Raw genomic sequence first — 26,334 nt, forward strand, 5'->3', positions numbered from 1 at the left:
TATATATATATATATATATATATATAAACCAAAGATGAAAGCTTGGATTCTTACACGGACAAAGTTAACGTTTTTTGAAAAATACTAACAGAAAGGATCACTTGGGTAAACGGAGGTATACTTAGGAAACTAAATTGAGACAGTTTAAAGTTAGGGGACCAAATTAAAATTCAAAAATAAGTTAAGGGACCAAAACATATATTAAGCCTTTTTTTTACTTGAGGAACAAAACTTTGTTTTACATTCCTTAAAACAAAAACTTTGTTTTACATTTTTTCATGAGTAGAATGAATTTGTATTTTATAAAAAATAAAAAAAATAATGAATTTGTATTTGTACACTTTTATATACATTTCCCTTTGCACAGTGGCGGAGCCAGACAAAAAGGTTTGGGGTGGCCGCAATTAAAATAAACTAAAATATATAAATCATATTGCATATAACACATTTAAGTATAAACTAAAAAACGATCATTCAAAATTTAAACTACATAATATATAAAGTCGATCATTAGATACTTAAAATGACATTTTACGCTTTCCGAGTAACTTGAAATCATCGATAATTGACTCAGAACTAATACATGCACTAATTTCCCTTTTAATATAAACTAACATGTTATCTGCTATCAGTAACCGAAGTCTCATCTTGTTTCTCAACTTTGACTTGATAATTTTCATTGCTGAAAAAGATCTTTCAATTATGACGGTAGAAATTAGAAGGGTCATAATAAGACGCAACAACCTATCAAAAAAAATATTTTTGAGTAAATAGTCAATTTCCCCCTTGAAATTGTAAGTTTCATCAATTACCCCCCTGAAATTAACAAAACTTCAATTACCCCCCTGAAATTTCACAACGTTAGTCAATTTACCCCCTCCGTCAAATTTTTCTGTTAGTGAACATGACGTTTTGCAAATACCCCCTGAAGTTTTGCACTTATGTGCAAAATGCCCCCCAAACTTAAAAATTTATATTATTTTTTTCTTAAAAACAAACAATTAATAGTTAAATATTAAAGCTAACTATTAATTTTGGAGTTTGGAAAAACTACATACATATATACATCAAAATAGGGAAAAATGTGTATTTTTAAAGTGACAATAATGGTTATTTCTAATAGACAAATTGTTATTTTTAGAGGTTTATAAACAAATTAATAATCAGATTTAAATTTTCTCCTTCACCATCTTAGTCTTTTAACTCCTCCAACTCCTTCAACAATTTGCTCAAACCATTTAAACTACACAACCCCCAATATTAATCCACAAATCATCCCATTATTGTCACTTTAAAAAATACATATTTTTCCCCATTTTGGAGCCTATTTTGATGTATATATGCATGTAGTTTTCCCAAATTCCAAAATTAATAGTTAGTTTTAATATTTAACTATTAATTGTTTGTTTTTAAGAAAAAGATAATATAAATTTTTAAGTTTGGAGGGCATTTTTCACATAAGTGCAAAACTTCAGGGGGGGTATTTGCAAAACGTCATGTTCACTAACAGAAAAATTTGACGGAGGGGTAAATTGACTAACGTTGTGAAATTTCAGGGGGGTAATTGAAGTTTTGTTAATTTCAGGGGGGTAATCGATGAAACTTACAATTTCAGGGGGGAAATTGACTATTTACTCAAATATTTTTTTGGTCAAGATAAACAGGAAGTCTCTAAATATGCTATTTTTTAAGGGAATTTTATTGCGTTTGTGTATATGAATGTTTTAAATCACATGATTAGATATTAATTATTGAAAGAAAAAAAAAAACAAGTTGTAAAAGGAGTAAAGAAACATGTAACAAAAAAAACTTGCCATTTAACACAAACCCGGCGTGTATGTCTCCTGCCATCTCTCCGCTCCATTTTATGCCGACAGATTAATCAAGCGATTGAGAGGAAAGAGAAAAAAGTGGCCACTAAAAGAGATAGTTTCCCGTTTCCAACCCTTTTTTCTTTACTTCACCGTTGCCACAAACGCCGCGGCTGCTGCTACATGATTTCTTTCTCACTTTCTGCTCTAAAACTTACCGTATCTCATAGTTTTTCCTTATATTATATTATACTGTATTTGTGAAAAAATATTCTTTCTTTTCTGAAGGAGGGTGACATTTAAAAAGAACAATCAGGGAACCAAATCTTAAAATCAAAAAAAGGGATTCCAGGGTAAAAAAAAAAAAAAATTGAAGATGGGGTGGCGGTGGCTCCTCCTTACCACCCCCTGGCTCCGCCACTGCCTTTCCATGCAACTGAATTTTTTCCAATAGCTAACCTTTCATTTCAATCATCATTTATTTTCGAACACATTATTTTTAAAAACATGCAAACTCCATTAAAATCTTTAGAGTAAATTAAACTCCCTCTATTAAAAGATAGAGATATTACACTCCCCTCCCCTCTTATTTTAAAACCAACACTTCCCTCCCTTAACCGTTAGAATACACTACATTTTAATCCTTTTGTTGATTTTCCATCAAATTCAAAATAGGTTATATAATATTTTTATTACCAAAATAACCTTTGTCAAACAAACTTTACTCCATCTCTTTTATCCATGTCTTTCTCTAATCTTATATTTTTTTCACTATTAATCAAGGTTTCAATATTTAATCTTTTATCCTAAAATTGTAGAAATCGGTTCTATTATATCTAAAAAAGAACTGAACCCCGTTGCTTTTATCTAAAACAAATTAGGGTTTGATACGATGGCAAAAAACGTTGAAATCGGTCCTATTTTCTTAATCAAATGTTACGAACTTTTGTATGAGTAAGATGCTATGAATTTGTTAAGGTAGTTTTGTTAAATATCCCATTACTGGTAATGAAACTAGGAAATGGGGAAAAGTGAGAGAGTTGCTTGTTGCTATATATGATTAGAGGAGCAGCTCTAGACATCTTCTAGAGCAAGAGAGTGCAGGACACCTTTAGACATTAACAGTGGCGGAGCCAGGAATATTATAAAGCCTGGGCAAAAAACAAATTGCAACACATTTATAGGACGTACATAAGAAATTGCAAGCAAATAATAAAAAATGTAAAGAAATTGCCCAATTTATAGGGGTTTATATAAGAAATTCATAGGGATTTACACAAGAAATTGCAAAAAATTTGGCCCGGAGCCCGGGCGAGTGCCCGGGGTCGCCGGGCCTTAGAACCGCCTCTGGACATTAAGACTGATTGCTTGTTGGTGCTTTTTGTGATGGGGTTGTGGTGATTTTTTCTCTTGTTGTTCTATGGTCAAGAACTGGGAGTGATGGTCCTTTCGAGAGCTCAATTCATGTGTGGCCAATTAGCGACGCCGAAGAGTTTGTGCAGGCAAAGAGTTGGTCGTAGATGATGAAAAAAATAATACAAAAAGGAAGATGACAGTCACGAGAGACGATCGGAGGTTATTTTCGTAATAATACAATTTTTAACGGAGACTATTTGGTCTTTAATGGAAAGTTAATAAAAATAACTAATGTGTATTTTATTTAAAAGTTAAGGTAGGGGAGTGTGTGTTTTAAAACAATGAGGGAGGGGAGTGTAATATCTTTATCTTTTAGGGATGGGGAGTGTAATTTACTCAAATCTTTAAAATCGTGTTTTCACCAACTCATGAAATAATCTATAACATGGACATACATGAAATTAAAGAATAAATAAAACTACCGAAACAAACTCATCTGCCGACATAGATATTTACAACTAAAAAATTCACTTTTTAACGTCATTCACACGTGAAAGTTGTTGTTGCACAACCAAAACAGATGCACTACTATTAAGATCAGGTGAAACAAGAAAATCACCAATAGCACCGAGTTCTGGAAATTCACTCCATTCTGCTAATCCATCAGTTTGAGGAGATTGAGTTTCATGTCTTCTCCCAACTATAAAGAAATCATGTTCGTTCACAATCTCACGTAGAAAAGATGCTGTTTGTGATCCATTCTCAGTAAAAACTTCTTGATACCTCACATTTTCAGCATTTTTCAATTCTTCCAACATTTCATCGCCAATTACCGTTAATTCCTCCAATTCTACTATGTTTTCCTTAGCAACAAGACGGTAAACAACTAGGTTGATCTTAGGATTATTCATCGCTCGTTTTGCTAAACATAAGACCTCTTCATCATCGTCATTTCCACCTAAATATATGATGGCTAATTGAGTCATGGAACATTCTGATGTTATTGATGTTGGTTTCTGCATTGAATTAGCACGAGCTACAAGGATTCCAACAGAACATGGAGCAATTTCAAGTACTCTGCGGTTCAATGCTCTTAGTATTTTCTTGTCATCAGATTCAACTACACCATCACTTGACCATCTTATATGAAATGGAAGAATGATGATGGTTGCAACTTTGTCCAATGCAAGATTACAAACATCTTCAAACATGAGATTTGGTGGAGATATTGCTGTGTAAGTGTTTATTGATACTGCATTTTGATTATCATTCTCGTATATATCGAAAGCGAGGATAACATCGTCTGAGTATGATTTATATGAAGTAGATCCTAATGCTTGTCTTTGAAGGTGATGATGAATGAAAAGAGGTAAGGCTCTTCCAACAAGCTCAATTACATGAAGAACATCAACTGTGATTGGTTTTTCTTGTGTTGGACAACATAAGTCTAGGAAATCTGTTGCTGCTGAAATATGGTTCTGTTTTTGAAGTGTTACTAGTATTCTTAGCTCTGAGTTTCTTTTTAAGCTCATCATATTCCTTTTTTGGTATCCAGCATATTTTCTTGATGGATCATATAATAACTTCACTGACCAATGCACAATGGTTGCTATAATCATTATACTTATCATCATCACTCCAAATATTTTTCTATCAATAACCTGCATACATACATACATCATAAATAACAATAATAGTCCATATACATTTAAAGTAAATTTTCAATTTATTCTAAACTGTATCTCTCTCTCTCCTCTTTTCCCTAAACTATAGAAATATAATAAGTTGTTTAGAGAGTACTTATTATATTTCTATAATTCAGGGACCAAATAGAATAGAGAAGGGTAGTTTATGTACTACATATATATTTAGACAATTAAAAGTATTGCGTTTCATTTTGATCCCTCATTTCTAAATTGTGGAACTGAAATCAAATTATTTTTTTTCGAGGATGCCAAAACCAAAATAATCATATAGTAAGGGACATAATACATAATTAAACCTAAAAAAAAGTTAAATGTAGTACTTGATCGTCAAATGCGGAATTGTATATGCCAACTTCCATCACGCCTTTAGTGTTCAAAATAAGGGAAATACACAAAGCATCAATGACAGGTATTTTGCAACAAAGGGCAGTTATAAATAATGCTGCCATTTTGACCAAGTGAGTTGCAAGGACCAGTAAACCAGCAGATACCATAACATATGATGACATATCCATTGAAAAATCCGCTTTAAACACACAAGTAGTTACAAAGATAGGCAAAAATAATGTTGTACCAAAGAACTGAAGCTTCTTAACCAATGCAGATCCTAGAGGAGGTCCTTCAGGAACAGACAGTCCCAAAATGAAAGCTCCTAAGCCAAATAATTGATTAATCTTAACTGACAAAATACCAAGAACAAAAACCATTGAAATGATAACATAAATGTAACTATCCTTCACAGGTCTTCCTTCTGGTGTACGTTTGATGATCCAAAACATTATTGGTCTACATACCAATGGAATTAATGCAATTAATGTATAAAGTAAGATCATGTTTCTTAAAATCGGTGTCGAATTAGAACTAGTCTGAACAGCAATAATATTGGCTGAAATAATTGTGGTTAGTATGTCACAGACCAAAGCCGAGGACAAAGACAATCTACCAAGCTCTGAGTTTTGGATTTGAAGTTCACTTAGAAGTGAAGCGATTGTTGAAAATTGACTTAGACTGTGAGATAACGTTGCCACTATGATTCCACCGCCGCCGTGTACTTTTTGAATGGCTTCGATTCTTCCAGGCAATGTTAGAAGTGGTAAAAACAAAACACATAATGGTACACATAATCCAATTATTGAAATTATCCATGCTTTCTTTCCTGTCCTCGTTATCAAGCTGAAATCCATTTGTACACCGTTTATGAAAACGAAGATCACCATACCTAATGATGAAATTGATGAAATTACGTCATGAGTTCCATATGGAAACAACTTGCCCATGTATGCTTCCAATGATTTTAGCTCAAATGAAACACCTAGAATCAACCCAACCTGCAAATGGAATGAGTATTGTGTTTAATAATGGAAATTTACCAAAATTACTATTTGTATGCAATTTAACTTCATCATTTGTGTGAAGAAGTTACAGATGTAAGAAATGAAATTAGAAACAAAATCTATTCTTCGTATGCAATTTAACTTTTTCTAACAACTACAATTTATCCATATAAATGTTTAGAATCGTGATGTTTCACAACGATTCTGATAAAATCACTGTTAATCTAAACATGCACTAAAGAAATAATTCTTCTAAAAATTATGTCAATTGGATTTACTTACAATCATTTGTGGAAGGAATTGAGGGAGTCTCAAAGGTTTGAGAAGAAAACTACATATTTGAGTGAGTGCAAAAATGATAACCAATTGTAACTCAAACATGGGAAAGAAGAATTTCATTGGTGTCTTTCCATTTTCGTGGCCAGCCCATAAACCATCTGAAACAATAGGAGGTGGAGCCTCAATACAAACATTGTATATTGTTTCATTCAATCTTTTAATTTGGTAGAACAAAGTATCATTTGAATTTATGCTCATTTTCGTATGACTTAATTCACAAGAATTGAAATTAGAACAAAACAATTCAATGGAGTGAAAAGAAAGAAAGAAAGAAAGAAAATAACAAGCTAAAGATTAATGGCTATTTGCTTTATGTTGTGGTTGAATTTATATTGTCTATGAGGATGAATAATTTTCATTATAGTCATGAAGGTGTGCTTCGGTGTAACTGACAAGGTAAATAGTTAAGAAACTAAATTTTAAACATGACCGTTTAAGCAATTAAGTTGGCAAGGTTCATTTTTGTAACACATGTGACACAAAACATGTTTATTACTAGTTTAGACCGTACAATGCTATATTTACATGTGAACACGATTGAGATCTATATTTAACTATATATTATAATTATAATTAGACAATGAGAGAGAGATGTAGGGGGTAAAGGAATGAGTTGTCCTTTGACCGGTTCGACTAACTTGAAAAACTTATTGTAAGATCAATAAATTAACTAGTAATAACGTCCTTAAAAAAAACTAGCATATAGCATATTTATTACTACTATACTAGTGTAGTGACTTGTTATAAGCATGTGATGGTTCATCGTGACTCAGATTATAACTTTCATATTTTAATATATATATATATATATATATATATATATATATATATATATATATATAAAACATGTAGTTTGATGAATAATAATAGTTTATATGAATAGGGAGATTTGTAACTATTTTTAAGTTGATTTTTCTAAAGTACAAACAACCTATAAAATAATAATAATAATACAATGTGCCAAGATATTTTTACCATTTTTTATAAATAAAATAAATATTGAATGGATGTTTTAGCCGAAATTTGTTAGATTTTAGTCCAATTAATATTTATATTTAATTGTTTATTTTGTATAGGTCCAATTTAAACCTTCTTTATTGTTGAAGGAAAATAGTGATAAAAAATTATTCTCACCATATCAAGTGATATATATATATATATATATATATATATATATATATATATATATATATATATATAGTACATATAAGCAGGAGATGTTGGACAGTTTGAGTTTGATGCTTGATGAGTGTAGTGTCTCTATGCGGGGATTTTTGTTTTATGGAAGTATGACACAAATGGGGTCTACTCCGTTAGTTCGAAATACACAATTCTATTGGTTGCTTTCGACATGGAGAGAGTGCGGCATGAGGAGGTATAACCTCTTGCTAAGTTTTGGAAAAGTTGGATCCCCTCCAAAGTAATTATCTTCTCCTAGCAGATGCTTCAAGATAGTGTTCCTACCTCTCAAAATCTTTTAAGTAGTAGAACAATCATTGATCTTAGTGGTACACTGTGTGTATTTTGTGGGGATATGGTCAAATTTAATAGTCATATATTTGTCACCTGTGTCTTTGCTTACCATATGTGGTATAATGTTTGTAGGTTGTTAGGTTGAGAATTGGTTAGCAGGAAAATGGAGACGGTGATGGTGAGCATGTTAGTTGACTGGGAAAGGGAGAAGAAACTACTTCTCACTCCCGCCTCGTTCCGTTGACATCTCAATGTGGGAGTTGAGATGAACATGAGCATGCCATTTGAAAATTGTCTTTTGAATTGTGTGTGTGTGTAATACGGGGCATATCAAGTGGGATTGATATCTTTATGTGAGAACAATATAAATAAATGGTGATATTAAAACATGACTTAATGGAGTCATGTGCCAATTCTCACTACATCTCTTATGCACCAATGCCTTAACGCTTCTTTTCCTTTAGCATCTCTTTCATCCTTTATTAATAATTACAAATAAAGTATCAAAATTCATTCTTAACCTTATTTATGTATTTATCCATACTCCAACTTTAAATTTGTTTTGTAGAGTTATTCGGTATTATCTTCTCTAAATAAAGATGTTGCTCTTGAGAATACGAGAGATGAAAACTTGGATTCTTAATTGAATTTCATTTTTAATCATGTTGGTAAAAATAAAGAGATTGATTTAACTTTTTAATTGAGATGAATAATTTGAGGGGCAGAAGACATGTTAAAGCGGAGAAAGAAGTAGGGTTTGAACGGGCGAAGAAGAAGGAACTGGAGTGTTAGCGCGCTTGTTGATAGAAGTGATAATTGATACATGACTCACTTAAATCATGTTTTAATCTCGCTGATTCCTTTTAATATGAGGGCTACCATTTATTCCTATTGTTCTCTCATAAAGATAACATTGTTACTTGTTATTTGTAGAACGTATAAATTGACTAATTAAACAAAAAAAAATGTAAAAGTGGATGCTTGGAAAATTGGTATCATTAAAAACAGCGTTGTTATTCATCCCGATAACAGTTATAGCCAATTAAATTGCTCCAAGCCCGGAAAACAGGGAAATCATGATGTGTAATTAAAGAGGATATTTAGCAATACAAGGTCGTGAATTGTTCGGGATTAGTTTGTTTGCTACAACAAGCATTTTCTTATTAAAAAAAAAATATTAAAATCATAGAAAATAAAGAATAAATTGGAGTGAAATTGAATGCATAAGAAAATGACACTTGTGAATTTTTGTGATAAAAAATAACTTTACTTATATATATAGTGGATAAAATAAAAGTAATATATGTTTTTGATGACAAAAAGTAAAGGTAATATATGTTGATTGTTCAGACTCTTTTATGCGTAACAAAATCAAATATAATTTGTTGAAATAACAATACTTAAGTTAAACAAAGAAGAGGGAAATACGAGTGAGTTTGGAAGAATAAGGATTAAGGAGATGCCATGAGTGAATTGCATTAAATAGAATAATCTTACTTTAATACTCCCTCCGTCTTTAAATATAAGTAAAATTGATTTTTTAGGTTCATTTATTTAATGATGTATGCGGTTTATAATATGGACCACATACATCATTAAATGAATGAACCTAAAAAGTCAATTTTGCTTATATTTTAAAACAAATGAAGCATATACTAGTGTAGTGACAATTGCTAAGCACAGGATTGCTTGTAATGACTCAATAATGACTTTCATATTTTGACATATACAGCACTAACATGTAGTTGACCGAATAACAATTAATATGAATTGTGAGATTTGTAACATTTTTAAGCTGATTTTTTAGAGTATAAAACCAACTATAAAAAAATAAACAAACACATACAATGTATTAAGATATATGTAACGCTTTTTATATAAAAAGAAAAATTAAACATCAAACATATGTTTTAGTCAAAATTTATTAGGTTGTAGTCCGATCAATACTTATATCTAAATATTTATTTTGTATAGGTTCAATTTAAACATTCTTTTGATTAGCAACATGATCATTATACACTCATTTTTTTAAATACTTCCAAAAATTGAACCGATTCATCAAAGTCATTCGTGTTGATTGTATCGCTCCGTCCAAAAAATATGTTGAGTGTGTCGGTGTTAGTGATTCTGTTTACACCGTCGTCGTTCTTGAATATCTTGCCACTGAGATAATTTTCTTCATAGAGTGAAATCTCTGTATTGAATTGGAAGTTCCACTGAAACCCAAAAGAACAATTTAAGAATATAAAATCCACTAAACACAAAGAACAATTTATCTCAGCAAATACTATTTGCTACCAAAGTATAGTTACTTTATAAAACCTCAAAAGCACAAAATTTAGAGTTTGTTGTCAAAAAACACTTAAGAAGATGATGGCGGAATTTAACATGACTGTTGTCAAAATTTAACATTACTTGCCAAATTCTTCACCAAAAAAAAAAAAAATTACTTGCCAAATACCATGTTAGGCCTTTAAGTTTGACATAATTACCAAGTTAATTTTTAAGTTTCAAATATGTCATTTTAGTTGATAAACTGTTTTACCGTTACCCCTATTGTCAGTTAATAATTAACTGATGTTGATGTAGTCTTTAAGTTATTGACTTGGATCAAAACGCTGCATTTTAAAAAGCTTCAAGGTGTCAAAATATTACGTGTAATGGTCACAAATGATCATCCCAGCACTATAAATATCGTTTAATAATGCTAGAAAGACATTTGTTGCTATAAATGGCTATCTTTCTAGCATTATAAATGATCATTTGTGCCCATTAAACGTAACGTTTTAACACATGGAGCTTTTAAAATACAACATTTTGATCCAAGTTAACAACTTAACGGTTACATCAGCATTAGTTAAACGGAGACTGACAGCACGGTGAAATAGTTTATCAACTAAAAGGACATATTTAAAACTTAAAGGACTTTGAGAATTCTGCCAAACTAAAATGACATAATTGAAACTTTCGAAACTTAAATGATTAACTTGGGAATTCTGTGAAACTAAAAGGATCAAAAATGGTATTTGACCATAACATAATCCATAACTATATATAAGAAAGGCTCACAATAAAAGGTTATAAACTTGCATCAACATGATACAAGAGTAGAGCACATGTAGACTCAAAACACTAAAAATCTAAACTTTTTAGAATGAAGGCTTGAATACTCAATTAAGTCTTGAAGTCTTCCTTATATACTGAAGCATCTTGGGTCAAATATTCTAGTTTGGCTTCAGAACAAAACAGATCGTCCAGATGATCTGCAAAACAAGAATCAGAGACAAATATGGAAAGTCCTAAAATGTCGGATCATTTTTAGGATCGTCCAAAACAATAAAAAATATTTCCTAAAATATAAACATTACTTTAGGAATATTCCACAACTGATTCTGTAAAGATATACGCGTTGCTTGGTCAATAAGATAAGGAAATATTGTTTCCTTAAACAATAAAGGGCACGCGTACAAACAAGCAAGATACAGGGCACACTGAACCGTGCTAGGATGCTGGAACATCGTATCCAACATCTTATAGACATGCCTGAATCATGTTGGAACATTGGTTCCAACAACACAAACAAGAATATTTGTTTTAGCAATAATAAATCCAATACAAATACCCAACAATTTTGAAACGGAGGGAGTATATATTTAGATGCGGAAAACAAGTATGTCAACATTAATAATAATATCCCAACCCAATGCCACTTATCAAAACCGAAAATCTCAAATATAAAGTTAACAATTACGTCAATAGGTGGATTTTAGGATGAGAGTCCAATTAAGCCCCTCACTGATGGACCACGAAAAAAGCATCGTTAACAGGTGGATTCTAGGATGAGAGTCCAATTAAATCTCTGACCGATGGACCACGAAAAAAGCATCGCTAAATGAAATAAATGGTTCATATTTATTCAAACTAAAAGTTTTAACATTTTCAACTACTCATATTCAATCTTATCCTCCTATATTTTTCTTACTCTGTCGTACTCCTTCATCAAACTCACCACGACAGCACATCAATCATCTCCCACTTTCAAAAAAAAAAAAAAACGAAAATCATCTTCCATGCAATTCTCCAACCATTGCACCAAATCATCCTCTAATTTCTCAAATCTTTGATTTCTATTTCATCGTCTGATTAGGAATGAAAAGGGGAATTGGTGTTTGAAGAAGATTTGGACTGAAAAAGAGGAATTGATGTTTGAAGAAGAATACTTTTTTTTTTTAATTTAGGGTTCATAATTTGATCTCAGATTTTATGGTTTATGATTATCGGAGGTAAAAAGAGTATCTCATTTTGAACAAAGAATTAGAGTACGAATTGTAAAGATAAGTGGAAACTATTTGAGAATGATATTGAATGTGAAAAGTTAGACATATTCTCAAATTTGTTTATGCTTAATTTGTTTTAATACAAAATTGTTCTATGTTGGAATATCACGATAATCTTATCATTGCTGATAACCCAAAGAGATAACATCTTTAAGAGAATTGTTGTTCCCACATTTGATAAGGTTGTGGCACACGAGTAATTTACGTTTTTGTCGAAGAAAACATCGGTAGTTAACTGCCGAAGAAAACAAATTATGTAGACAGTGAGCTCTGCATGATTCTAAAACATTTCCAAGCCATTTTCGGCCAGTTTTTACCTGTAATTAAAGCAGAACATTTCGAAAGGCAAAATAATTCATACAACATTGAAACTCAGACATAAACAAGAAAAATACAATATCTTTTAGAATTGTCCATAATTAAATCAAACCGGCATTTGGTTCAAATTACACAAACGTTTGAAATTCATCATAACGGTTCAAATCACAAAAAAATATTGGCGCAAATGCACAACTTAATTAAACCAACATTTTTATACATTAAACAAAGTAAAAAATCCCATGAAATTAAAAGTAATGTCATCAAATTACAAATATACAAATCAATGTCATGAAAACACCAAAACAAAAAACAAGTCCCAAAAACCAAAATATTACTACTGGTCATGGTCCTGGTCCTACTGATGGTGCCTCCTCCTCGGCCTATGGCCTCGCCTCCTGGTCAAAATCGGCGCGATCTGCTCCCTCATATGGCTCATGGCCTGAAACCACTGCTGAGGGGTCATGCTCATGACCTCCTCTTGGCCTAACTGCGCATCAGCGTAGGCAACAACGCCACAAACCATGTCATAGGTGTCAGGCGAGCTTCTCGCCTCATACCGCTCCCACTGCTGTGCAATGACCTGCTCTTCATTTGCTGGCCTAGGAAGATCTCCTGGAAGAGGTGGCAAGATCTAAGGGTGAGACACCCTAGTGTACCATAGCACATAGCCATCCGCCATGTCTGCTCTCCTGCCTGCTCACCCCAATCGGCCGCCTTAAGCGTGTGAGTGCGGAAGTCGACGAACGCCTGCACAATGTGAGGCGGTGGCAGCTCTACAACATCCGTTAGATGTATGGGGACGGTCTGGACGTATCCGTACTGCCTCAAAACCCTCTCGGGCAAGTGACGGTACACCCTACGAACACCGCACATAATCCAGCCAGAATACCAGAAAACCTCCTCAAAATCATGGATCTCCCTGTGCTCTTCGTACGGCCTCCAGCATACGTCATCAAACTGTATACGATCAAGCAGTGACCGATACGTGACCCCCTCTCCGTGACCCTTCTGAAGCTTCCACCTCGCTGCAACCGGATAGTTTTCCATGTAGTCAGCGTTGGGATCAACACTGTAAAAGCCAGGAAAACGCGCCAAAAACCATGCCTGCACAAACCCAACAAATCACATTTATAAATTATTACGCACGAAAAAATATAACAAAAATCTTCGGCAGTTAACTGCCGAGGAAATCCTCGGGAGTTAACTGCCGTCGGTTTTCTAAAACTTCGGCAGTTAATTGCCGAAGGGCATTTAGGTAAATTACTCGTGTGTCTCAGCCAAACCAAATGTGTCAACAACAATTCTCCATCTTTAAAAGGGTAAAAAGTAGGCTAAACTCCACTTTTCGTCCCCTAAGTTTCAAAATATTGCGATTTTGGCCCCCTATTAAAAAAAATGGCAAAAGTGACCCCCTATGTTTAGAGAAATATGCTCTTTTGACCACTAACATAAGGGAAATATGTTTTTTGACCCCTTATCTTTACAAAAAGTTGCTATTATGACCCATTTTCTGGGACACGTGGCATCTTCTGAGCAATTTTGGGATGAAAGGGCCAAAATTGCTAATTTTTTTAATAGGGGACCAAAATCGCAACATTATAAAACATAGAGGACGAAAAATGCAGTTTAGCCTAAAAAGTAATCTTAAGCTACATGTTCATGTTCTTATGATCCAAAAAGAATCTTAGTACTACATGTTTTTGAAGAGTTCGAAACATCGATGAAGAACACTATGTTGTGAAAATGCTACAATTGAAACATGTTATATCCAAAGTCAAACTCAAAACCCTTTTTCCTTACACAAGCATTTTCACAAACACTTGGAACGCATCTTCATATTCATCATCTTCTTCATCTCTTTCTCCATTACCCAAATCTTCATTCCCCATTACCCAAAACGACGTCGCTTCCACCTTCAAAACCTGGTTCCAAAACCATCACCTTTACCACGATCCTCTCCTTCTCCGAATCTACCAAATCCTCTCTTCCAACGACAATTTCTCCGCTTCTCTCACCTCCCTCAACCTCCCCATCACCACATCCTTCGTCCTCCGTGTCCTTCATTACGGCGCCGACAACAACTACATTCTTCCATGTCTCAGATTCTTCGATTGGGTTGGTCATCAGCCTGGTTTTTACCATACACAAGCTACATTCACTGCGATTTTTCGTATCCTTGCACGTGCGAAGCTAATGCCGATCGTTATTGAGTTTCTTGAAACGTTTGGGAAGCGTGTTTTTGATCATAAAGTTTGTTTTATTGATTTGCTTGTTGTTGGTTATGCAATTGCTGGTAAACCTGAAATTGCACTCAATGTGTTTGGTAAAATGCGTTTTCAAGGTCTTGATTTGGATATAGTTGGTTATCATATTTTACTTGGTGCTCTTGCTAAGGATAATTATTTTAATTCTTTTGATGTGATTCTTAATCAGATTCGGAGTAAAGGGTATGCAACACGTGCTACTGATACTATTGTTGTTAAGTTTCTGTGTAACCAGGGTAGATTGGATGAGGCGGAAAATTATCTTATCGGTTTGTTGGATAGTGGGAAAAAGTTGCATGGTTCTGAGGTAGGTTTTCTTGTTGTTTCGTTGTGTGAGAGGAAAAAGGTTGAGCATGCTGTTGAGTTGGTTAAGGAGTTTAGGAACTCGGGGTTGAATCTGTTTGAACATGCTTATGGTGATTGTATAAAGGGTCTTGTGAAGGGTGGTAGGTTTGATGAGGCTTTGGAGTTTTTTAGGCAGAAGAGAGAATCTGAAGGGTATGTTCCTCGTTGGTATAGGTATAACATGTTGATTTGTAGGCTTTTGAGGGAGAGTAGGCTTCAGGAGGTATATGATTTGTTGATGGATATGAAGGAGTCTTGTATTCCACCTGATATGGTTACTATGAGTGTTGTCTTGTGCTTCCTTTGCAAAGCTGGGATGGTGAATGCCGCGCTCCAATTGTACGAATCCAGGTCTCAGTTTGGACTGAATCCGAATAACTTGGCTTACAAGTATTTGATACTTAATCTGTGTTGGGATGGGAGTGTTAAGGAGGCGTACAGTGTTTTGAAAACTTTTATCGGAAATGGTCTTTTTCCTGATACACAAACCTTTACCACACTTGCCAATGCTTTGTGCAGAGAGTGCAAGGTTGATGAGATGAAGGAGCTGATGCATCTTGCCTGGGAGCGAAACTTTACACCAAGCCATATCACATATGACAAGTTTATATCGGCTTTGTGCCAAGCTGGAAGACTAGAAGATAGTTATTTGGTGCACGGGGATCACAACAATGCAACTGCTAGACTGTCCTATGGTAGGATGGTTAAGAGTTTTATTAAGTTTAAGAGGGGAGACATTGCTGCTCGCCTTCTGGTTAAAATGAAAGAGAAGAATTTTGAATTGACGCGGATCTGGTGCACGGCTGTTATTGGAAGTTTACTTGATATGGAAAATCCAAAATCACGTGTTTTCAATTTATTGGACATGCTGACTCATGGTAAACCTGATGCTAAGATTTTCAACTTTTTCATTGATGGAGCTGTGCATGCCAATAATACAGAGTTGTCCAGGGAAGTATATGAGTTGATGCTAAGGAATAACATTGTGCCCAGTAGTTCATCTCAACGTCTTGTGTTGATTGGTTATTTGAAAAGTGGAAAGATATCTGATGCTTTGAATTTCTTTCACAGTCTTCGGCGCCAGGGCACAGTGAGCAAAAAAGTATATCAATCCATTATTTTTGCTCTCTGCAAATCCTGTAAGGCTGACATTGCACATGATTTCTTGTTTCAAATGTTTAAAGCTGGATTAAATCCAAGCATTGAATGCTTTGAGATTCTTGTGCAGACGCTTTGCTCATTGGAAAGATACCATGAAGCGATAAATCTTGTTCATGTGTATATAAAAATGGGACGTCGATTAACTAATTTTCTTGGCAACATACTTCTTTCTCATTCATTGATATCGCCGGATATCTATCATGCATGTGTTCGTTTAAGAGGAGCCAAAGAGGAAGAATGTTCTCCTATGTCTACACTGAGCTTTATCATTGGTGCATTTTCTCGTTGTCTTAGAGTAAATCCTTCTGTTGAGGAATTGGAGAAACTAATATCAACGTGCTTTCCGCTTGACTTTTACACCTACAATCAGCTGCTGAGAAGAGTAACCCAATATGATATGAACCAAGCTTGTGAGTTGTTTAATAGGATACGTCAAAGGGGTTATGAGCCTAATGATTGGACTTATAATATCATGGTAAGTGGTTTCTCAAATCATGGGAGAAATGATGAGGCTAAGCAGTGGGTTGAAGAAATGCACCAAAAAGGATTTTATCCAAGAGAGAATACTAAAAGAAATGTACAAAAAGGAATTTTATCCAACAGAGAATACTAGCATATTCATTTAAAGAGAATCAATTGACGTGTTAAAGATGCAGAAGGGTTCATACAATTTTGGTAAGGATCTTGTGATTCTTGTCTGATTATTGAAAAATATGGTTACATTTGATACATTGTTTTTTTTTTTCTCTCTTTCTTTTTTTCGATCTAATTGTTATTTTAGAGCAATCCTTGTATCTCTTATTATCCTTCTTTTTTTTCTCTTCGTGGAAGCATTATGAATAAAATATGTGTCCACCTTGTATTATTTATCAAACTAGACTGACATTAGCGATGAAATTGGGTATATCATTTATACATCATTTTATCTGTCATACTGTATTTTTAAAGTTTGAAGCATTGCTTCTTATCCTCTTTTCAAGCTAGTTGCCATTGCACAGAATGAAAAATAATATCAGATGATTCACATGTCAGTGTCATGAAACAAATTTGATAGATTTGAAATTTCAATACAGAAGTCGCTCTTAGTGTCAGTCACTACTCAGTTGTTGTGTTTGATTTATCTATTGATTGTCTATTTGAGTAGGATTGCAGAATAAGAGACCACAACTATGGGACTATTGTTCTCAGTTATTATTTTTTTTCGGTACAATTGTTCTCGCTTATTTTATATATGTTTCATATGACACTGAATTTTGCTATTTCACCATAAATACTTTGAACCTGCTCACTTGGTGGGTTATTCGCAAAGAAATTAATAGAAACCCTTTGTCTCAGTGTTATCGATTGAAGATGGTGGAAAGCTGAAAATCCGCCATAAAATGCTATGGCACCACCATCCTTCACAAATTTGCCACAATGGTTGTCAAAAAATCTGTCGCCACAATCCTCCATGGTGTCGCCATGGCCGATATTTGACAACACCGCCATGTTTCTATCTTTCTAATCATCTGCTGCTTGCTATGTTTCTATCTTTCTAATCATCTGCCGTGGTAGAATATTTCATTTTGGATACACTTTATCTTGGTAAGTTGAGAATGTGCTCTCATTTCGTAAAGGGTTGGGAGTTTGATGCAAGTGCCATATTGGCCATTGGTATCTTTCATTGCAACTAAAATATTAACCTTGCAGTTTGCCTCTGAGCTATATTCCTTGCATCCTTCTTGAAAGCATAATCTACAATGCCTTGTTATCATTCGGTGATAGAACCTGGAAAATTCAGGTGAACAACTGTGTATCATTCACTGCAAATGGATGAGCTAAAGCTCTTACCATGGTGGAAACAGAGAAACTGATAAACTAGAGTTACGAGAACTCCTGACCAGAGCTAAGCTCATAACGAGAGAATACTTTCTCCTAACTGAACGCTAACAACTTTTCTGAATTCTTTATTCACTCCCCTATCCTCTCTTTTATAACAGAATATGCCTTCCTAACAGAATATTGCCATCCCACCACTATCCCCATTCACCACATCAATTGAGCTGGAGTCCAAATCCAGTATCCTATCATTTTGCAATAATTATTTGTTGTACTGTTCGAAGATTTAAGAAATATCTTGTAAATGTAATACTTTGGTATTATCTTGAGTATCTTAGATTATCTCATAGGATTAATTTCTTGTATTAGAATATTTTAGACTACCACATAGCATAAGTGTAATTTTTGTATTACTTTGTTATTATCATATTTGTTTCCCTATTAAATTAGGATTTGGAGTCTTGTATTCGTATAAATAGGAATCATTGTTTAGTCTTTTTATATGAGATCATAATCATCAATCATATAAAAAATCATACTATATTGACACAGTTCAAAGTATTTATTCTTTCTTTTGGGTTTGTAAAATAATCAGTTGGTGTTTTCGCTTTTGTTTCTTTATTGAGTAATGTGATTGACTCTTTCCTTGTTTTAGAACTTGCCCCGAAATTGTTATTTTGTATTACTTCCAATTGACATTTGATGATTTGATCAATGTCAATCTCAGTCTCATCGATTTATGTCCAAATCTTGAACCAAATCTATTGATCTTGGGCTTTTTGTATTGTTATTATTAGTATCCTTTCTAGTTTCCTCATGATGATAATTAGGAGTGCTCGGGAAACTATTTTTCAGGATATTATTATATACAAACGAACATAATAGTATTCCTTTTCACTCTACCTAGTCAGATGCTTTCTGATATCTGAGAAGAGTTCTTAGAGAAATCAGGCTGAGTAAATATCTTGTGAGAAGTCTCAAATTGGATAGAACAAAACTCAATAAAGGAGCCCAGGCTCTACACATAGTGGAACCTGTTAATATTCAAATTGTACCATTGAGAATTAAAGAGTTGCATATATTCTGACGCTGGTGTTAAGTGTCCTAGCATGGAAACTTCTCCTGGTTTGGAGTGTCCATAGATGGGCAACATCTAATTGAAGTACAGTTGAGGTCATTAACTTGTTTGGATGATGTAAAAATGAAGGATTGGAAAAGAAATAGTATAGGTTACTAGGTATTTTATTAGAGGAAATATCTAATCGGGTTAAACCACAATTACAGATATCCGAATCTCAGGCTCAACACACTCAAATTCACAACGATGGAAGCCAGAAAATTATTCTAGAAATATAGATATGTATCGTCAAACTCTGAGAATACTTCCTTCGCAAAACAAAACACTGAGAATACTTGAAAGGGGGGATCGTGGAAATGCAATCTACACCCTATTGTTTGGTAAAGTTGAGCATTAGAGCCTTTGTCATCTGTTTTGATCTGTGTTTTGTAGGAAGTAACCTATCTCTCTATATAGAACTATTATTTTTTATTTAATATTCTAGACAGTTGTTGATTTTCAAGTGCAGACAATGATTTTGGTAATGAAACCTTACAAAACATATCCTTACTGGTTAACCTAATTTATCATAACTGCTGTCTTTTAAGTTGTTGTCTTGTATTGATTTGGAATAACAATGTCAGCTGGGAAAATGCACATCTGATCTGTGCATTATTTTTTGAACCATCTCTTTTTTGTTGTGGTATGCTTGAATCTTTGAAAGCTTGAATACAATGAAAGGACCAGTGTTGTCGAGGATAGACGGCTGAGAGCCAAAACCCCATCATACTGGCTGACATGTGGTGTCGGCGCCATATCCGAATATGGCTCCGTGGTGCCGCTGCTCTTCAGAAATTGGCCATGGTAGAAAGCCAAAAACCCGTCACCAATATTTGCCATGCCGATATTTGACGACACTGGAAAGGACCTTAAAGGTGGTAATTTGTTGCAAAGAGTATGAGAGGAAAATGTAATAAGTTGTCACCATTATATCTGTTGCATCAATATTGGTTATTCCAGTTCCTCAACAGAAGTGCTTACATGTATTAATAATTCAGGGTCAGCTTCAACCATGACTTAATCTGTAAGAAAGGCACAAGACAAGACAGTACTTCAAGCATGATCTATAAGAGAAGATCACTGCTACATTTTTGTGATTATTTCCACTATCTTCATTGATTTAATAGAACATGTCAATGCATCACGGTCATCCACCAGTGACTGGAAAATGTAAAATAGTCACATGTCTCATGAGATCTTATTAATTGTTGACTGGAAAATGTAAAATAGTCACAATAACAAATATTCCGTCTAACTAAAATTGTGTTTACATTTGTCTACAAGTCTTAGCTCAACTAGTAAAAATATCAAAATTGTTAGATCAGACAATGTGGTGATTGAGTTTTGAACTCTGTCTACTTTACTTGTGTGTGTAAGCTTCCAATAACTACCATAATTTTGTCTATCTAAAAAAATTGTGTTATCTTTAAAATATGACTTTAATCCTTGTAAAATATGAATGTTAGATAAATATCATGTCTAACTTATTTAAATATCTAATTATAGTTGTCCGCAAGTTCTACCTCAATTGAGAATAAAAACTATTTTTCATACCAACTATAAATTTGTTCAACTGATAAGGGATTTAAGCCCCTTTAAACAAGTTGTCATGAGTTCGTCTCAAACTCTTGCGTATGAAAAAAATTCGGTTAGGAGAGAGAACCCACCTCATGTGCCCCACATATATTCTCTATCATTGATAAACTAAGGTGAACCTTTATACCTATATATAAAGGAGATATATGATTTAGGGATGATTTTTTCACTCACAACTTTATCCTTCATTTTAACTATTATATTTACAATGTTATCCCTTTTACTTTATTATTTAAATTGTTAATTAAAAAATATATTAAATATTTTAAAAATATTTGTCGAGACGAATCCATCAATATCTTACAATTTGTCTTTTTTTATTAGTAGAAAAATATGGTCAAAGTATGTTATGTGAACTGTACAAATGGTTTAACAATGTCATTTATTTTAAGACGGATGAAGTAAATTTTAATTATTAATTTTAAAAAACAGCTAAATGAGTAATAGTTTTGGTTTTTGAATGTGTAACGGGTGATCACAATAGTACTTCACAATGTATCAAAATTTTAAAATAGTATCTGATAATGCAATATGTTAGTTTTAGGCTAAATTGCATTTTTAATCTCTTAATTATTTAGGTAGTATCGCTTTGGTCCCTTAATTAAAATTCAATTTATTTTGTTTTCTTAACTTCTCTCGGTTACACATTTTGATCATTTCCGTTAGTTTTAATTCAAAAATATTGGGTTTTCTTCTGGAATTTTTCTGGGATTCTTGTTCTTGAAGGTTGATGGAGATGATATGAAGATGAAAAAGAGGAGAACAAGATGAAGAAAACCTAACGTTTTTGAATTAAAACTAACGGAAAGGATCAAAATGTGTAACGGAAAGAAGTTAAGGAACCAAAATAAATCGAATTTTAATTAAGTGAGCAAAGCGATACTACCTAAATAGTTAAGAGACCAAAAATACAATTTAGCCTTAGTTTTATAAAAAAATAAAATAATAATACTGCAATATGTTAGTCATAATAGTCATTCACGTCAAAATATTTCGTTAATATTATAATATTAATCATTCAATAAATATATTTACAAATATTTATTTATTGTCATATTAATTTCTATATAAAAATTATCCTTACGACTCTTTGTAAGTCACCGAAAACCAAAATTGACTATTAAAAAAATAAAAGCCAATTTCCATAAGTCGGCCCTACCGAAACACACACTCCTCATTAGCTCCGTTTCTCCGTTCGTTCTTGCGCGCGCATCATCGTCATACATGTGTTTCATAGATTTCGATCTCAAATTCGATTATTATTTAGTACCTATGTTCTTTTTCTGAATCAGATAGGGTCAATGCACCAAAACATACTCGAAGAAGACTATGTTTACTGAAACCGTGACAAAACAAAAACAATTTTACAAACACTCTGATTTCAGTTCAGTTCAGCATGCTACCACTGAAACATGTAGTAACCAAACACAAAGCCAAACCAAAACTCAAACACAAATCCCTCTCTTCAACTTATTCTTCTTCTATTTCTCTCTCAAGCATTTTCACAAACACCTTACACTCATCAAAACCAAAACCAAAACCAAAACCCAAACCTTCATTCCCCATACCTGATAAACAAATCACCGCCACCACCTTCAAAACCTGGTTTCAAACCAGTTACCTTTCAAACGACCCTCTTCTTCTCCGAATCCACCAATTCCTCTCTTCCAAGAACGATTTCTCGGCTTTATTCACTTCTCTTAATATTCCCCTCACCACACCCTTAGTCCTCCGTGTACTCCATCATGTTTCATACAATAACGACATTCAATCATGTCTTAAATTCTTCGATTGGGCTGGTCGTCAGCCGCGATATACTCACACACGCGCTACTTTCACAGCCATTTTTCGTATGCTAACAACACGTGCTCATCTTATGCCGATGCTTTTTGAGATTCTTGAAAGATTTGAGAAACATGAATTATTTTATCATAATGCTCGTTTTTATGATACTCTTGTTGTTGGTTATGCAATTGCTGGTAAACCTGAAATTGCACTCCATGTGTTTGGTAGGATGCGTTTTCAAGGTCTTGATTTGGATGCTTTTGCTTATCATGTTTTACTCAATTCACTTGCTGAGAATGAGTATTTTAATAGTTTTGATGTGATTCTTAACCAGATTCGGATTAGGGGGTATGCGACGCGTGTTACTGATACCATTGTTGTTAAGAGGTTGTGTGAGCAGGGTAGGTTTGATGAGGCGGAGGAATATGTTAACGGAATGTTGGGTAGTGGGAAAAAGTTGCGTGATTTTGAGGTGAGTATGCTTGTGGGTTTGTTATGTGAGAGGAAAAAGTTTGAGCGTGCTGTTAAGTTGGTTAAGGAGTTTGGGAACACGGGGTTGGTTCCTTTGGAACATGCTTATGGGGTTTGTATAAAGGGTCTTGTGAAGGGTGGTAGGTTGGACGACGCTTTGGAGTTTTTTAGACAGACGAGAGATACTGAAGGGTCTGTTCCTCATTTATATAGATATAACATGTTGATTTGTAGGCTTTTGAGGGAGAACCGGCTTCGCGAGGTCTATGATTTGTTGATGGATATGTACGAGTCTTCTATTCCACCTGATCAGATTACTATGAATGTTGTCTTGTGTTTCTTTTGCAAAATTGGGATGGTGAATGTCGCGCTCCAATTGTACGAATCCAGGTCTCAGTTTGGACTGAATCCTAATACCATTGCTTACAAGTATTTGATACTTAATCTGTGTTGGGATGGGAGTGTTAAGGAGGCGTACAGTGTTTTCAAAAGGTTTATCGGTAATGATAAACTTTTTCCTGATAGAGAGACCTTTACCACACTTGCCAATGCTTTGTGCAGAGAGTGCAAGGTTGATGAGATGAAGGAGCTGATGGATCTTGCGAAGGAGCGGGAATTTACACTTAGCCCTGTCACAAATGCCAAGTTTATATCGGCTTTGTGCCAAGCTGGAAGATTAGAAGATGGTTATGACGAGCATGGGAAGCTCGAAAATGCAACTGCTAAGCTGTACTACGATAAAATGATTGAGGGTTTTATTAAATCAAATAAGGGAGAGATTGCTGCTCGCCTTCTTGTTGAAATGAAAGAGAAGAATCTTAGATTGACGCGGTTCTCATGCCGAGCTGTTATTTGCAGATTACTTGATATGGATAATCCAATAACACGTGTTACCAAGTTATTGGACTCGCTGACTCAAGGTAAACCTGATACTAAGATTTTCAACTTTTTCATCGTTGGAGCTGGGCATGCCAATAACACAGACTTGGCCAGGGAAGTATATGAGTTGATGCCAAGGAATAACATTGTGCCCACTCTTTTATCTCAACGTCTTGTGTTAAATAGTTATTTGAGAAATGGAAAGATTATTGATGCTTTGAATTTCTTTAATAGTCTCCGGCGCCTGGGTGTGGTGAGTAAAAAATTATATTGTTCCATGGTTATTGGTCTCTGCAAGTCCAATAAGGTTGACATTGCACATGATTTCTTGTTTGAAATGTTAAACGCTGGTGTAAATCCAGACATTGAATGCTTTGAGAGTCTTGTGTGGAAGCTTTGCTCATTGCGAAGATATCATAAAGCGATAAATCTTGTTCAAGTGTATATGAAAGGGGGACGTCGATTAACTTCTTTTCTTGGCAACACGCTTCTTTGGCATTCTTCATTATCGCCGGATGTCTATGGTATATTGGTTCATTTAAGAGGAGCTGAAGAGGGAGAAAATTCTCCTATTTCTACATTGAGCTTTGTCATTGGTGCATTTTCTGGTTGTCTCAGTGTAAACCGTTCTATTGAGGAATTGGAAAAATTAATAGCGATGTGCTTTCCGCTTGACACTCACACCTACAATCAGCTGCTGAGAAGAGTAGCCAGTTATGACATGAACCAAGCTTGTGAGCTGTTTAATAGGATGTGTCAAAGGGGTTGTAAGCCTAATGGTTGGACATATGATTTCATGGTACGTGGTTTTTTAAATCATGGGAGAAATGATGAGGCTAAACAGTGGGTTGAAGAAATGCACCAAAAAGGATTTGATCTAACAGATAGTACCAGAATAAATGTAAGAAAAATGATTTTATCAAATGAAGAATAATAGGTTATTCATTTAAAGGGAATCAATTGATGTGTTAAGGATGCAGCAGGGTTCATTCAATTTTTGTAAGGATCTTGTTATTCTTGTCTAATTATTGAAAAATATGGTTAGATTCGATACATTGTTTTTTTTTTATTCCATCTAATTGTTATTATAGAGCAATCCTTGTATCGCTTACGTTACTTTTTTTTTTCTTTCTTCGTGGAAACATCATGAATAAGATACGTTTCCACCCTGTATTATTTATCACACTAGACCGTCATTAACGATGAAATTGGGCATAGCTTTTATACATCATTTTGTTTGTCATATTGTATTTTTAAAGTTTGAAGCATTACTTTTTATCCTCTTTTCGAGCTAGTGGCCATCACAGAGAAAGAAAAATAATACCAGTTGATTCATGTGTCATGAAACAAATCTGATAGATTTGAAATTTCAATACAGAAGTCGCTCTTAGTGTCAGTCACTACTCATTTGTTGTGTATGATTTATCTTTTGATTGTCTATTTGAGTAGGATTGCAGAACAAGAGACAACAACTATGGGATTATTGTTTTCACTAGTTTTATATATGTTTCGTATGACACAAGAGTTTGCTATTTACCATAAATATTTTGAACCTGGCCACAAGATGGGGCTTATTCACAAAGAAATTAGTATAAAGCCTCTGTATCAGTGCTATCGATTGCAGATCGCAGACCATGGCGGAAAGCCGGAAATCCGCCTTTTTATGCTGCCATAAAATGTTGTGGGTGTGGTGCCACCATCCTTCACAAATTGGCCACAACGGTTGTCAAAAAATCTGTCACCACAATCCGCCATGGTGTCGCAACACTGCTCTCTATCTTTCTTATCATCTGCCATGATAGAATATCCCATGTTTGATGCACTTTATCTCAGCAAGTTGAAAATGTGCTCAAATTCCTTTAGAAATTGACTTCTCATTTCATAAAGGGTGCGAGTTTCATGCAAGTGCTGTATTGGCCGTTGGCATCTGTCATTGCAACCAAAATATTATAGTTAACTGATTTATAAGAGTTTTACTCCATACATCAACCTTGCGATTTGTCTCTGAGCTATATTCCTTGGATCCTTCTCAAAAGCAATCTATGATGCTTTGTTATCCATCAGTGATAGAACCCGGAAAAATCGGGTCTGTGTATTATTCACTGCAAATGGATGAGCTAAAGCTCTTACAAATTACAATGGTGGAAACAGAAAGAAACTTATAAACCAGAGTTACGAGAACTCCCAAGTCCTAACCAAAGAAAAGCTTGTAACCAGAGAA

At 34.2% G+C, this 26,334-nt stretch overlaps 3 protein-coding genes across 6 annotated transcripts; 2 read left to right on the top strand and 1 right to left on the bottom strand.

Annotated features, from left to right (window-relative positions):
• Positions 1-3,694: 3,694 nt before the first annotated feature.
• Positions 3,695-6,744, bottom strand: LOC11432901 (cation/H(+) antiporter 4). The gene is made up of 3 exons (XM_003617107.1): positions 6,490-6,744; positions 5,194-6,201; positions 3,695-4,828 (listed from the first exon to the last, which is right to left on the bottom strand). The coding sequence occupies exons 1-3, from the start codon at positions 6,742-6,744 to the stop codon at positions 3,695-3,697; spliced, it is 2,397 nt and encodes a 798-aa protein (XP_003617155.1).
• A 7,569-nt stretch (positions 6,745-14,313) lies between these two features.
• On the top strand, positions 14,314-20,647 carry LOC11424557 (pentatricopeptide repeat-containing protein At1g71210, mitochondrial). 4 transcript variants are annotated; one of them, XM_024784451.2, is made up of 2 exons: positions 14,314-17,122; positions 20,047-20,647. In XM_024784451.2, exon 1 carries the CDS (start codon positions 14,421-14,423, stop codon positions 17,058-17,060), a length of 2,640 nt encoding a protein of 879 aa, XP_024640219.1. In that variant the 5' UTR covers positions 14,314-14,420; the 3' UTR covers positions 17,061-17,122; positions 20,047-20,647. The 4 variants fall into 4 exon arrangements, with proteins under 4 accessions (XP_024640219.1, XP_024640218.1, XP_024640220.1 ...); XM_024784450.2 differs by lacking the exon at positions 20,047-20,647 and adding an exon at positions 19,550-20,022; XM_024784452.2 differs by lacking the exon at positions 20,047-20,647 and adding an exon at positions 18,427-19,533.
• A 1,727-nt stretch (positions 20,648-22,374) lies between these two features.
• LOC11425742 (pentatricopeptide repeat-containing protein At1g71210, mitochondrial) lies at positions 22,375-25,047 on the top strand. The gene has a single exon (XM_024785021.1). The coding sequence runs from the start codon at positions 22,375-22,377 to the stop codon at positions 25,045-25,047; it is 2,673 nt and encodes an 890-aa protein (XP_024640789.1).
• Positions 25,048-26,334: the final 1,287 nt, after the last annotated feature.

Source organism: Medicago truncatula, chromosome 5 (assembly GCF_003473485.1).
Source record: "Medicago truncatula cultivar Jemalong A17 chromosome 5, MtrunA17r5.0-ANR, whole genome shotgun sequence".
NCBI classification, from domain to species: domain Eukaryota; kingdom Viridiplantae; phylum Streptophyta; class Magnoliopsida; order Fabales; family Fabaceae; genus Medicago; species Medicago truncatula.

Coding starts and splice junctions, on each gene's coding strand:
- LOC11432901 (XM_003617107.1), bottom strand. CDS start 6,744: ATGAGCATAAATTCAAATGATACTTTGTTCTACCAAATTAAAAGATTG. Junction 6,202..6,489: donor AATTCCTTCCACAAATGATT/GTAAGTAAATCC, acceptor TTCCATTTGCAG/GTTGGGTTGATTCTAGGTGT. Junction 4,829..5,193: donor ATTCCGCATTTGACGATCAA/GTACTACATTTA, acceptor GTATGTATGCAG/GTTATTGATAGAAAAATATT.
- LOC11425742 (XM_024785021.1), top strand. CDS start 22,375: ATGCTACCACTGAAACATGTAGTAACCAAACACAAAGCCAAACCAAAA.
- LOC11424557 (XM_024784451.2), top strand. CDS start 14,421: ATGCTACAATTGAAACATGTTATATCCAAAGTCAAACTCAAAACCCTT.